Genomic DNA, 12937 nt, shown 5'->3' with positions numbered 1-12937 from the left:
TTGTTTCAAATACCATTTTTATGTCTGCAAGGTAGTCTAGGTTTACTAATCCTACAAATTCTCTAAATGTCTGACTCAGTGTTGCTAGAACTGTCTTCAAGCTGTTTACATCCTTATAATGAGGTAGGTTGTTGACAGAAACTGCGTTGTGAAACCTTTGTTTTCTCCATTGTTTTGCCAATTAGTGGGACACTAAAAACAGGATAATAATTGAAGAGACCTTTTTAATAAGCACATTTATTTTAAGCTTTCAATGGTTTGTAAAATTAGGACATTCTAGCATGGTAATGAACTAGGGTCCAGAGGGGAATCTTCTGTGAAGCATCATAGTGTGTACTCAGGCATTATACTTTGCTCGTAAGGTCTGCTGTTCTTTACAGCAGGCAATACCTTTATTTGATTCTGGGCTTATTGCTGTGGCAGGAGTCTGCTGCAGCTCTCCTGAGCTGTAATGCTGCTGCTCAGGCAGAGAAAATGGAAGGCCGGTTTTGCCTAACTTACTGTCTAATAAAATCAGCTTCCCAAATGATGTCTGATATGTAATGGACTGAGCATTTCCGTATAAAACACAATTTCTAAGTGATAGTTTAATTTGTTTTCCTTTTATTCGTCTTTGGAGATATGAATTATGTAACAGCCAGTGAGACTTACAACGACTTTTTATTCCTGCAGTCATTTTATCTCCCACTTGCTTTCATCATCCCACTCCCTTTGTTTTACTTTCCATGGAGGTAGTGCCTAATGTTTGATAAATGCTTGGATAAAGGCTTTAAAATGCTTGGATAAAGGCTTTAAAATGCTTGGGCAAACTTTGTGTGTCCTACAGGCATACCTGTTTACTCTGGGCTGCATATACTGGAAAAATAAAGATAACTTCTTTATTCTTGTTATGGGTCTGTATAAACTTTGCTGTAAGGGTGAGCTTCTTTTCTCAAAAAGTAAAACATTACTTTACAAAAGTTTCCAAAACTCTGAAAAACGTGTTTTAAAAAGAACTGTCACCTGCTTTTCACTGATATTTTTTTTTTTTTTTTTTTTTTTTTTTTGCTACTGAATCACTGGAACATTTGACTCGGTTTTGACATTTTACACCATCCTTTGTCAGAGGAGACTCTTTAAAGTTTTATCATGACAGCCTTCTCCCTTTTTTTAATTATGTTTTTATCCTTATATTCATATCTTATGAGAAGTTTAAGGTCTTGAGTCTTGAGCATTGTGGAGTGAGAATGTCTTGTTTAAAAAGTACGGAGGAAAACTGAATTTTTTTCAAATAAAAATTTATTCTCTGGTAATCTGGTTAAAAAACTAGGTTTCAGTTCATTGCATATATATATGCACAGATGGCCTCATTTAAATGTTCTAAGTGTTAGTATATAGATTAGGACACTGGTGTTATGTCATTAGCTGTAGGTAATACATTTAATATGTACTTCTGTATTAATCACTTTCAGTTGAGAGATTTTTTTTTTTAACGTCCATGTTACCACCTCTAATGTATGTTGTATAGTGAATGACTTAAATTTATAAATGCTCAGTCTCTAGAAGTTTTTTTTACTTCTTTAGCAAGTATAAAAGCATAGAGTCTTCCTTTCTGCTGTAGATAATGTAGGCATTAATAAGTCATAAAAACTGCACTTAGTTAAACACTTACTAGGTAAATGTTATATGGGGTACTCAAGGTTTAGGAAAACAAAAATCTCGTCAGAATGTTTCACTTCAGTTACTCAAGCCAACAGCTTGGCTAGCAATATAACATAATCTTGGAACAATGCTGGTTTTTAAATGAGTAAAAATTGCTTAATGAATAAACTCTTGCTACAGAGTAGTGCAACATTAGAATTTTACTTCTTGACCACATGTTCAGTGTCCAAGAAACATTTTGAGCAAACATTAAGTTCTATTTATTCCTTTTATACAGGACATTGTACCAGTGGATGCCTCTTATGAGGTGAAAGAGCTTTATGTGCCAGAAAACAAGCTACAGTTGGCCAAAACTGATGCTGAGTCTCTGTTAACCTTGGAAATAAATAAGGTATTGTGTGTTCAGTTGTCTCATTGCTGAAGTTGAAAGACAGTCTAATCTGTTGCTCAGCAGAAGTAGATATAGTTGAAATACCTGTACTGGTTACAGAATGTATCTTGATATACTTTTTCCCTCTTTTCTTGAGAGAAATCACAGCATCTGTGTTTTCTTTGATCACTTACTAGAGATAACAATTGAATCTTTGTAATTTCATAAATAATGTCTGGAAAAGTGTTACTTAGTTTATCCCAAGCCTGGAGATTAAATTTACAGTGACTTCCTCCCACACTTTCCCCCGCCATGGACTAAACCGTGCTTGGTATGTCTTGTATGAGTAGTTGTTTCTAGAAGAATTACTAACTTTTTTTTTAGTTTAATTATACAAACTGTTTTATTTAGAATTGTAATGACCTAGAAACATGAAGGAAATCAGTTACTGCTGCTTGATTCTCCTTGTTGGTAACCTTCAGCTGAATAATAGTAACCTTATATACCAGGCTCAAACAGTTGCGAACTTAAGTCTACAGAGAGATGATCAGATCTACTTCATTGTTGTTGTTTTTTATTTTTTTTTCCATATTCAGACCATATTCATGCTACTTTTCTGGCTTCCAGCAGAGAAAATGTGGAAAAGCATGGATCAACTTGATCAACTCTGTTCTTATTTTGGTTAAATGCATTATTTTCCATCTCAGATAAATCAGACAAAGCTGCTTCTGGCTGCTTCTGTTCTACCTCATCTTTTTCTGAAGAACTACACCTAAACACAGATACAATGCATGAGTTTGACAGTATTACTAGAACTTAAAGCTAAGCATTTTATCTAGGAGCTGACTAAGCTCAGAGTTGAGCATCTGCAGTGAGTAACTTGACTTTGAAGGATTGAGACGACATACTAAGCATTGAATTAAATAGTTTTAAAATTTGCCTAGTCTTCTACTACTAATAAATTTTAATACTTCCTTTCACTGCATCTTACTAGATTCCTTTCACATATGTGTCTGTAGAACTATTTATTGCTTTGAGGAATAAATATTTAAGGTCACCATTATTAAATTTCTGTAGTGTCCTGTTCTAAATTGCTCCCTATCTAGAAAAACAAATCCTTTCCCCCTCCACCCCCAACCAGTGGTTTGTTAAATATCAAGCAAGTATATAATGTAAGCTTGGGAAGAAAATGTGTGTTGTACTTGTCTCAGCGTAAATTAAACACTGTAATAAAATTAGTCATGCTCTTTGCAGAAGAGACTTGCACAAGCAAAGCCTGTCCTTGTTGAAGACTTGACCAAGTCTTAGTAATGCACATGCAGAAATAATAGAGGCCACACACTAAGTCATAGTGTGACTGTTTAAGTGCTAAGGAAGGAAATTCCCTGTAAGCTGATACCTCTTAAACTAAAATACCAGTCCCGAGAGAATTTTACTTCTGGATTGTCTCACTAGTTTCTGCAATAAAAACTTTCTCTCTAATCTGTTTTAAGATTAGACCTCTTAATATTCACCCCCATAATTCTGATATTTTTGTGGTAATTGTGTTGTTTTTCTTTTTTTTGTTCCCTTTTTTTTTACCTCTTGGTTATCTTGCTTTGTTAAAAAAATAAATGCAAGTGGGACTCTCTAATTCTGTTAAGTTGAACTTTATCAAACATTTACAAATAAAGTTTGTTGTTGTGGGGGTTTGGTTGGTTGGTTGGTTGGTTTGGTTTTTAACATATGGAAATTTGATCTAGTGTAAGGACTGGAAAATAACCAAAAATATGAACAGTGAGGAACAAGTTGTTCTTTTTTTCTTACTTGTAGAAACTTTGAATTCTTTGTGATTAAAAACTGTAATACTGAGAAATCTTCCATTTATACTGTCCTGCATTTTATGGGTAAATCATGATCTATTATGAGTAATACCTGATGTCAATCATTAAGCAACAACTTTTATCTGCTCTAAGTCTATTTCTCCATTTCTTTACAAGGTGGATATGCAATGGGTGCAAGTGCTAGCAGAAGGTTGGGCAACACCCCTGAATGGCTTTATGAGAGAGAGAGAATACCTACAGTGCCTTCACTTTGACTGTCTCCTCGATGGTAGGGTGAAAATTACCATTTGTAAAACTCAGCAAACTAATCCTACTTCTAAAATATTGCTGATGCTTTGCTTAGTGGTGGTGTGGTAACATGTTATCAGGCTTGTGCACAACCTGGGATAAGAGAATAGGATATTATAATCATCAGTTTTAAACTTGATGGTTTTATTCTTTTTATACCTACCATCATGTTAGAGTTTGAATGTCTTGTCATTTTGCCTTTACAAATTATATTTTTCAAATGTTTTCATTTTTGAAAGACATTTAAACCTGAAATCCACGTTGCTAATTTGTTTTGAAGAAACTGATTTTAGAATTCAGAATTGCAATTTAATTGCTGTTTAGCTCTATGTGCCAAAAGATTTCTTCTGTAATAGTAATGAAGGAAAGGACAACAAACTGAGTGCTGGAGCTGTTGCAAGTATGAAATCAGAATTTAAGGAGGTGGCTTGAGTATGGACAACTGTCACATGTAGTTGAATTGCTATGACTTAGGAATTATCCTGTGATGATTTAAACAAATATATTTTATTTTGCATTACCAATTGGCTAAGAGGAAGTATTAGTTAAGGTAGTCAACAAGTGATAACAGCCTCAGGTTTTGGAATTTGATTGTGATCCTCTTGTAATTTTTCATTTATTCCTCTTTGAAGGCTCTGTTTTACTCCAGCCTTTTAGGTTTTTTTGCACTCTCTAGATCAAAGAGGGATAGTAAAAATTCCTGTCTCCCCACTTCCTTCTGCATTACTCTTCTCTTGCTGGAGACCAAATAGCAGAAAAAAAAAATGTCACTTGTCTTTCAGCTCTATAATCCAGACATCTGTTGTCCCTCTTACATTTTCTAGTTCCCTTTTCTATAAGTCTCTCAGATACTATCCTAGGCAACATAATGCCATCCGTTATTTTGGAGTAGCTAGAGTTTGCAGTATCGTTTTGGACTGCTAGTTTTGTTTTCATTCCATTTGCCTTCTGTGTGTCCATCCAGGTGAAATGTACTCTGCAGATGGCATGCTATGCATTCAACTGCTAAAATAGCTTGTAGCTCCTTATTCTGCCCTGTAGTCTTCTGTAAATCAGAATTTTTATAAGGCTGTTAAGACCTTGTATAGGTGAGTGTTTCAGATATGGCAAAATTACAAGTTTTTAAACTTCTCTTGCAATTGTTTTTAGTACCTCATGTGTGCTGCAAAAAATATAAGTAATGAAAAATAACGAATAACTTATTGATGGAAACAATTTTCAGTCCTAAGCTTGAACAGAACAGTCATGTTCCTCTAGATGCTACCGTATTTCCTCCTCTTAGATATCTACTGCAACATTTTATGTATGAGAACCTTTTTAGAAAAAGCTGCTTTGCTACTTGAAGCAGTGGCAACGGTTAAGTCAAAACAACATCCTGAAAGTTTCCTCCCTGCTTGGTATGTTAGTTCTAGAGTGTCACAGCAGCAGTCATTTTCCAGGGTTTTGATTTTGAAGAGAAGGAAATTGTTTAATACCTGCAATGCATCTCATCCTTTGGGCTCTAAATGCAATGTTCATACTGACTGACTTCTACATTATGGAGATCAGTGCAGGTGTGTTGAAATTCTCACTTTAAAGCTTAAGTTATCTGAAATAGTCTCAAGCTGACACTGTGCTCATCTATCACTTAACAAACTCACTCCACTACCTTGCCTCAGTTTCTCATTTGTACAGTGGCTGAAGACAGATGCCAAAGATGAAATGTATTTATTATTGGTCACCGACAAAATTTTAATAATCAGCAGGTTTGAGATCTCTTCCCAGTTTGAAATATTTATTTACTTGTTCACAAAGCAAAAGGATTTTTTAAATTATCAAGTTAGGGGTGGGAAATCACCTTCTCTGTGACTGTTGCCAAGCTTAATTTTATGACCTAGTTGCTTTGAAAATAACTCTAAGCACTAAGACTGAACTTAGGAGAAGATGCGCAGCACGCTTTTCATTTTGCATTATGAAGGAAGGGGGAATTCAAGCCTTTGTATAAGACTTACAGTATTTACTCCACTGGGTTTCTCAAATCTCACTCTTGTAGTCGAGAAAAACAAGACTTCCAGTATCTAGCAGTGAAATAAATGCTTAAAAATGAGGACAACACATAACCTTAAAATTCAGTATATTGGTTTAGTTTTAGAAGTAAAGTAGCTGGTGAGCTTTCAGCTGAACAAACTATGCAAAATGTCTGCCTGACTCAACAGTTTTTTCTGAAAAATATATGCTTGAGTCTGAATACAGTTTTAAGTAAACAGCAAGAGTCACCTTTTGAAATAGTTGAATTATATATACTAACTACTTGGGTACATTTGGCTGCTTCTATCACATTAACTTTTCTTAGGGACCAAAAGTACGGCTACTGAGAATGCTATTTCTTTTTAGCTCATTATCCACTCCAGTAGCAATCTTGCCTAATATTTTAGATGATCTGTTTAAAAATGTCAATTTTGTATTTCTGCTTACTATATAGCTTCTTGAACAAGATATTCATTTAAGATCCCCAAGAAGTAGTATCCTCACAGTCTAAATACTTGTGTGCAGCTATAAGTACTTGCTATTTTCAGTACTGTCTTTGCTCTGTCTCAAACCTCAGTGCTTGCACATTTTTATAGCACATGTATCTTATGCAAGAGTTCATTCTAAAAGTTGCTTTTAACGCCTGTTAAAATAAGTACTTGAACTACCTGTTGTGTGATACATTTACAGCCTGGACTGTAACTTGTTAGGAGGGTAGATTTTCATATCATTGATGACCATTACTAAGGATAAGGGCACTTTTTTTTTTAAAATTTCGCTCTGCAGGGGGAGTTATTAATCTGTCAGTGCCTATAGTGCTAACAGCTACTCAAGAAGACAAAGAAAGACTGGACGGGTGTACAGCAATTGCACTGGTGTATGAAGGTCACCGTGTAGCCATTCTCCGTAATCCCGAATTCTACGAGCACAGGAAAGAGGAACGGTGTGCTAGGCAATGGGGAACAACATGCAAGGAACATCCCTATATCAAGGTGTGTGTTTAAAAGTTGAAAATCTAGTCCTATTCGCTGTACTGTTTGTGGAGCTGCAAATTAAGTGAAGCTGATGTCTGACTGGTGTATTTTGACAGCAAAACTACTTTGAGAACTAATTAAAAAATTTGAGCAGAAACAAAGGTGATTTTTTTTGTTGTTGTTGTTCTATGCAGCTGTTGAATAGTCTGCACTTAGTGTGAAAATCTAATGTCAATATGTACACATGAAATGAATTTAGAATGTATTGCAGAATCTGTGCTACAGAAGAGGGAACTTTGCCCTCTGGTGTGCCTAGGAAACACATCCCTCTGTGTAGGCAGATGGATCATCAAAGCTCCTTAATCAGTGGATATATGCATTGTGAAGGCAAGAAAACTTCTATTCTGCCTGCATGTGGAGCACGTGAGAACTGCCTGGTTTAGAAGCTTTTGAAATAGGCCCTGTTCCTGGAGAGTTCATCATTTAACTCTCTGGGGAGTTATTTCCCATCCATTGTGTTCAGTATGTTTTATTATCTTGACCTTATGTGTGTGTCATACTGAAATATTCTAACTGTAACACACTCATCGCAATGCTATGTTTGGTTTTGCAAGCTGATGTAAATGTTGCATCTTAGCTCTGCAGAGCCAAAATATGTTTCTTTCCCCATTTGTGTCTCTAGTATTTTTTGTTTACAACTAGGACTTAAAATCAGATAAAAAGAAATCAAACCAACCTCAAATTATGAGCTTGCCCTTAAAAAGGGAAAGCCTTTGATGTGTTCTAAAAGTATCTGTATGACTAATAGTTATACATATGTGAAAACTATGGATTTTTTTACTTCTTTATTAATGTGTAATCAATTTTTTTATTAATGTGTAATGACATCCTTTTACTGACTGCAGTTGTATTCAGGAGTATATCTGAAAAAGGACATCTCCTGCTAGATACAAGTAAGAGTATTCTGGAAGATTTTCAAAGCCCTTGATGTGTTCTGTGCTGATGAACATAAGATTACCCCTTTATTGAAAACTTAACATAAATTTAAGAAATTCTAAGAAAATCTCATGCAGATAAGATTTGAATGACTTGTTATAATGCATTAGCAATTACAGAATGACATGGCTGAAACTAATGTAGAAGATGAGGAACTATGTTCTTATGTCTGTACTGGAGCGTATAGTAGTATCATGACAGCACATGAATCTGATGGCCTTTCTAATTAATCAGAAATCTTTGGGTCCCTGAGAGTTACGCTAGTGCAGAGTTTTCTCATCTTCATATCTTTATCACACCTTCCCCCCCACCTTGGTAAGATGTCAAAGTCTGGCATTTTCTTTTGGAAGGGGATGGTGACTGTAGCATCATTTAATTCCACCAGGTCCTCTATCTCAAAGCAAAAATAAATTGAAAAATCCACACTTAATTTTAACATCTTGGCTTGTGGGTTTAGTATGTAATGTCTTATATCAACGTTTGTTGTCATCTTTAAATTACATAGGGCTAAAAAATTATCAGAAATGTGTATGAAACTTGGAAGTTTTTTGTGGTTCCATCTTCAAAAGCAAATGCATTCTCAGAAATTAACAATTTCTGAGTGATTTCTATGGCCATTGCTAGAGTATGTTAAGCAGCTTGCCATAATTCTTTTTTTAATAAAGGGTGAGGTGATATTTGAAGATATCAAAAGAATTCTAGTGAGTGTACAATACGTTGCCTCGGTAAAGTACTACTGTGAAACAAATCCAAAAGCTATCCTACTTCAAAGATTCTGATTTTATTTGTAAATTAAAGTGGGTGAGTAGTTAATCAGAACTGTTTTATTTGTTACTTTATTGCTGACCAGAATCTTGTAAACTGCAGGGTGATACTGGAACTGCATTTGCTTTGACCAACAACTATCAAGTGTGCAACTTCAGTGCACTTAATATATTAGGCTTTCCAGCCACTATCTCTTTTTGTCCTGTAATAATGTTGGTTAAGAATACTGGCTACTTTCTAGATATTAAAAAAATCCTTTATTTTGAAAGAAAGGCATGTGCCTACTGAAGATACGTGCATCTCTCCTGCACCATGGTATAACGTGTCTGGACTATGTTCCAGTGATTTTAAAACAACAACAACAACAAACATTGATGCTTGACTTGAGACTGGCAAATAAAATTAGCCTGGAACTCTTCCCTTGGTAAAGATATGCCCCCATTGCAATGCTCTAGATGCTCAGGAGAACCTGACAACCAATCCTAACAAGGATTTTCCTTTATTTTCTTAGATGGTTATGGAGCAAGGGAACTGGCTTGTAGGTGGAGATCTACAGGTCCTTGATCGTATTTATTGGAATGATGGACTTGATCAATACCGTCTCACTCCAGCTGAACTAAGACAGAAATTCAAGGAAATGAATGCTGGTGAGTAAATTTTTCTTGTTCTGTTTCTTCCTGCAAAGATTCATCCAAATGCCTGCTGCCTCAATGCCACAGGGACTAGCATTGTTTCAAGGATGAAGATTTTGAATGCTCTCTTAGGTGGCATTCTTTGCCTTTTACTGGTATTAAATTTTTATGATCTCGGGCATTGCATTGCCTAAACAGGCAAGAGTAGCTGGTAATGCCTGAGGTTCTGAATTTCATCCTTCCATGCACACTAGACATGTTACTAATGCAAGAAAAGATACTGTTAAAATGTGGTAGAACGTGATTTAAAAATTATCAGATTCAGCTAAAACTGTAGAGGTATGGTTGACTGCTGAGCTTTCATGCTCTTATATTTTTAAGTCTGTTCCATGCTGCTTCTGGCGAGCAAAGCTTATGACAGTAATGCAAGTAGACTGGTGCAAAGTAGAATGTATCATAGTTAAAAATTGTGAGCTAACTGCTAGCTTTATATTGCAGAAGAAACAAAACAGTTTTTCTCACTAAAGCCGTTGTGTTAGGCAGATAAATAAGAGGCTGACTAATGTCATAAAGCAGAGGACAATCAAACATACTGCCTTCATTGTGGCAGCAACTGGCAGGCAGCTGCTAAGCACTTCTAAGTGTGAGGGAAGAGATTAACATCAAGAATGCAAACCGAGATTGGTCCTGAGCTTCTGTCTTTTTTCAGTGTGGTCAGTATTTCCAGGATCTGCAGGTTTGAGATACCAGTCTTTGTTTTAGCTAGCCCCTAAATAAATATATTTGATACCTGAAAAAATCCTGTTCTCTAGATTTCATTGGTTCCTTATTGGGAAACCTCTCACTTACGGTGATTTTGCTGTCTTGCAGGGTACCTTAGTTCATCTTAATTTGCAGATGGGAGAAATCCTGGTTGTGTCAGGGTTTTTTGTCAAAGGGTTTGTAATACTTTGGAATATCAGTTAACCTTGCTTTGTTCGCACTGTGCGTAAACTCTACTAAGCTGTTTAGGTGAAGGAAACTTATTAAAGCACATTAAATCCCCTTTTATGTGTTTTGTTGCAAACATGTCCATTTGTTCTCCTGATGATACATTGAGCCTTTAAGACAGGTAGCATAGTTTGATTTCCTCTTAGAATTTAACTTTATATTATATGCTCATGCAAGTGAAAAATCCAAAGAGAAGATTATAGCTATTGGAGAAACTAGAGTAATTCTGCGGAAATCTCAAAAGTGAAGAAAGCTGATTTATGGTTTTATTAGTATGGTTGTGTTTTATAAGTTTTGCTTATTGAGTATAATGATTTTGTAGTAATTCATAATCCTTTAATGACCTGTGACTACTGCTATTATACTTGTTTAATAGAGTTCAGAGGAAAGATTGTACTGTTTGAAGATTTTTCTATGGTTGTACAACTCCTGATAAAATAACTTGCTTTCCTTATATCTTTTGTCTGTTTTTTGTCTGTAGATGCTGTCTTTGCGTTCCAGTTACGCAACCCAGTGCACAATGGGCATGCTCTTTTAATGCAGGATACTCATAAGCAGCTTTTGGAACGTGGCTACCGGCGCCCAGTTTTACTCTTGCATCCACTTGGAGGCTGGACAAAGGAGGATGATGTTCCTCTCATGTGGCGCATGAAGCAACATGCTGCAGTACTGGAGGAGGGAATCTTGAATCCAGAAACAACAGTGGTGGCTATATTCCCTTCCCCCATGATGTATGCTGGACCAACTGAGGTAAATACATCAAGAGTTTAAAACAAAACCAAACCCCTTTGATAGTGCACTAAAGTATTTCGTGCTATGCCTGATGTTTGTGCGTTATGGTTTTTTTAATGGAGAGAGTAGACTAATTTTCCTTGGGAAACCAGACTGTAAATGCTGCCTCTGTCATCAACCAGAACATTCTTCTATGAAGAAACTTCTGTATTGGAGGATTTGGTGGAAATGGTGGGAGACAATATTGGGTTTATGTGCTCCTTTCTTTAGTTATAAGGGTATGATAACAAATTAATCCTTCCTCCTTTTTTACAGTCTTTTTCAGAAGGAATTATAAGATCTGTTAACATACCAAATAGTTGTCCTGAATGTTAAGATACTTAAGTTTTATGACTGTTAAGCAAAAAGTTCGTATGTTGGAGGGCTATACACAAATTAGAAAAAAAAGAAAAAGGCTTTGTTTATTTTTTGGCAAACTTAATTCAGAGAGAATTGTTTCAAGGCTTTTGTATGAAATAGTTCTTTGGCAACACTTTATTTAGAAGCCAGGGCTTGGGTTGGAATCCCTAGAGGCTTGTGGGAAGCAGCAGAGAGAATAAATGCTCTCATTTGAGGGTAATTCCTTTAGGGGATATTGGTTCTCCATCTCATTACTTCCCCCCCTCCAATGAGTCACAGGAAGTTCAAATTCTGACCAGGCTCAAGAGGTTAACTCTGTGGTAGCTTTTTTATAGATAGGAGATCTCACCAGTGAAATTAAATTAGACAGGTGTCGCTTATTTTCTGCTGGCCAGTTGACTGATCAAACAGAGCTTGCACTGCCTTTCAGTCCAGAGAAAAAACTATAGTCCACATCTAGTTGAGGCATGTTAGTGAGTTACTGTAGGGAATCTTGTACTGTTCCCCATAGACCTTTTGTGAGAATTAACAGAAATCTTCTACTTCAGTCTTGTATTCATGAGAATATGAGGAGGAACAAAATCCACAGTCCTTATTCTGAACAGAATAAGAGTTTTCTCCTAACCTATATGGCATTTCCAGTGACCTCAGAGTACAGCCTGACAATAATGTTTGTAGCCAAGTAATAAAAGAGACTATTCCTTTAATCATTTTCCATAGGTCATTTAAAAGACATTGGTACCAGATTTGTTTCTGTAGCACAAGTGCTTTACAGAACAACAAGCAGCTGTTAGTGTAGTTATCTACAGGATGGATATGGCCTTCCAGTCTGTAAAGATTTCAATGGACACATTTCATAAGCATCAATTTAGCATCTTTGTATTTTTAACATTCCTGATAATTACCTTGAAAGAAAAGAAACAGTTCTATAAGGGAAAATGCTGTATCAAAATGCAATAAATTCACCTGCTTAGGAAAGTAAACATGTTCTGAAGTAGTATGGGTGTATAGAAATGGGACAAGAGCTGCTAGTTTTATCTTTCAGACATGTGGTTTACACTGTTCTAAATTGTCTTAGTCAAATAGCTTCGCTTATTCAAAATGGAGTTCTTACTTGCTGTTACCCAAATGACAACATGAAACTTAAATTTCTTAACTATGCTAGAATAGTTTCAGAAAATATGCTGCTAGCTGCTGTGATATGCTGGAATTTCATGTGTATGGCCCACTCTGTGCTTGTAGCATATTAAAATTATTAGCATAGCTATCAGTATCCAGATGCTTCCATAGCACCCTATATGCTTGAACAGCGGTGGAATC

The 12937-nt window shown here is 35.9% G+C and overlaps 1 protein-coding gene across 3 annotated transcripts in view; it reads left to right on the top strand.

Annotated features, from left to right (window-relative positions):
- PAPSS1 (3'-phosphoadenosine 5'-phosphosulfate synthase 1) overlaps positions 1–12937 on the top strand; it is a 48597-nt gene that overhangs the window by 20355 nt on the left and 15305 nt on the right. For 2 of the 3 annotated variants that reach the window (XM_050895742.1, XM_050895744.1), the window contains exons 6-10: positions 1919–2032; positions 3991–4102; positions 6916–7121; positions 9376–9511; positions 10968–11236. In XM_050895742.1, the coding sequence (XP_050751699.1) occupies positions 1919–2032; positions 3991–4102; positions 6916–7121; positions 9376–9511; positions 10968–11236 (837 nt within the window). Of the gene's footprint in view, positions 1–1918; positions 2033–3990; positions 4103–5867; positions 5886–6915; positions 7122–9375; positions 9512–10967; positions 11237–12937 lie in introns of all 3 variants that reach the window. The other variant, XM_050895743.1, reaches the window with a different exon arrangement.

This window comes from Gymnogyps californianus, chromosome 4 (assembly GCF_018139145.2).
Source record: "Gymnogyps californianus isolate 813 chromosome 4, ASM1813914v2, whole genome shotgun sequence".
NCBI classification, from domain to species: domain Eukaryota; kingdom Metazoa; phylum Chordata; class Aves; order Accipitriformes; family Cathartidae; genus Gymnogyps; species Gymnogyps californianus.
This window is presented reverse-complemented; position numbering and strand designations above follow the sequence as displayed.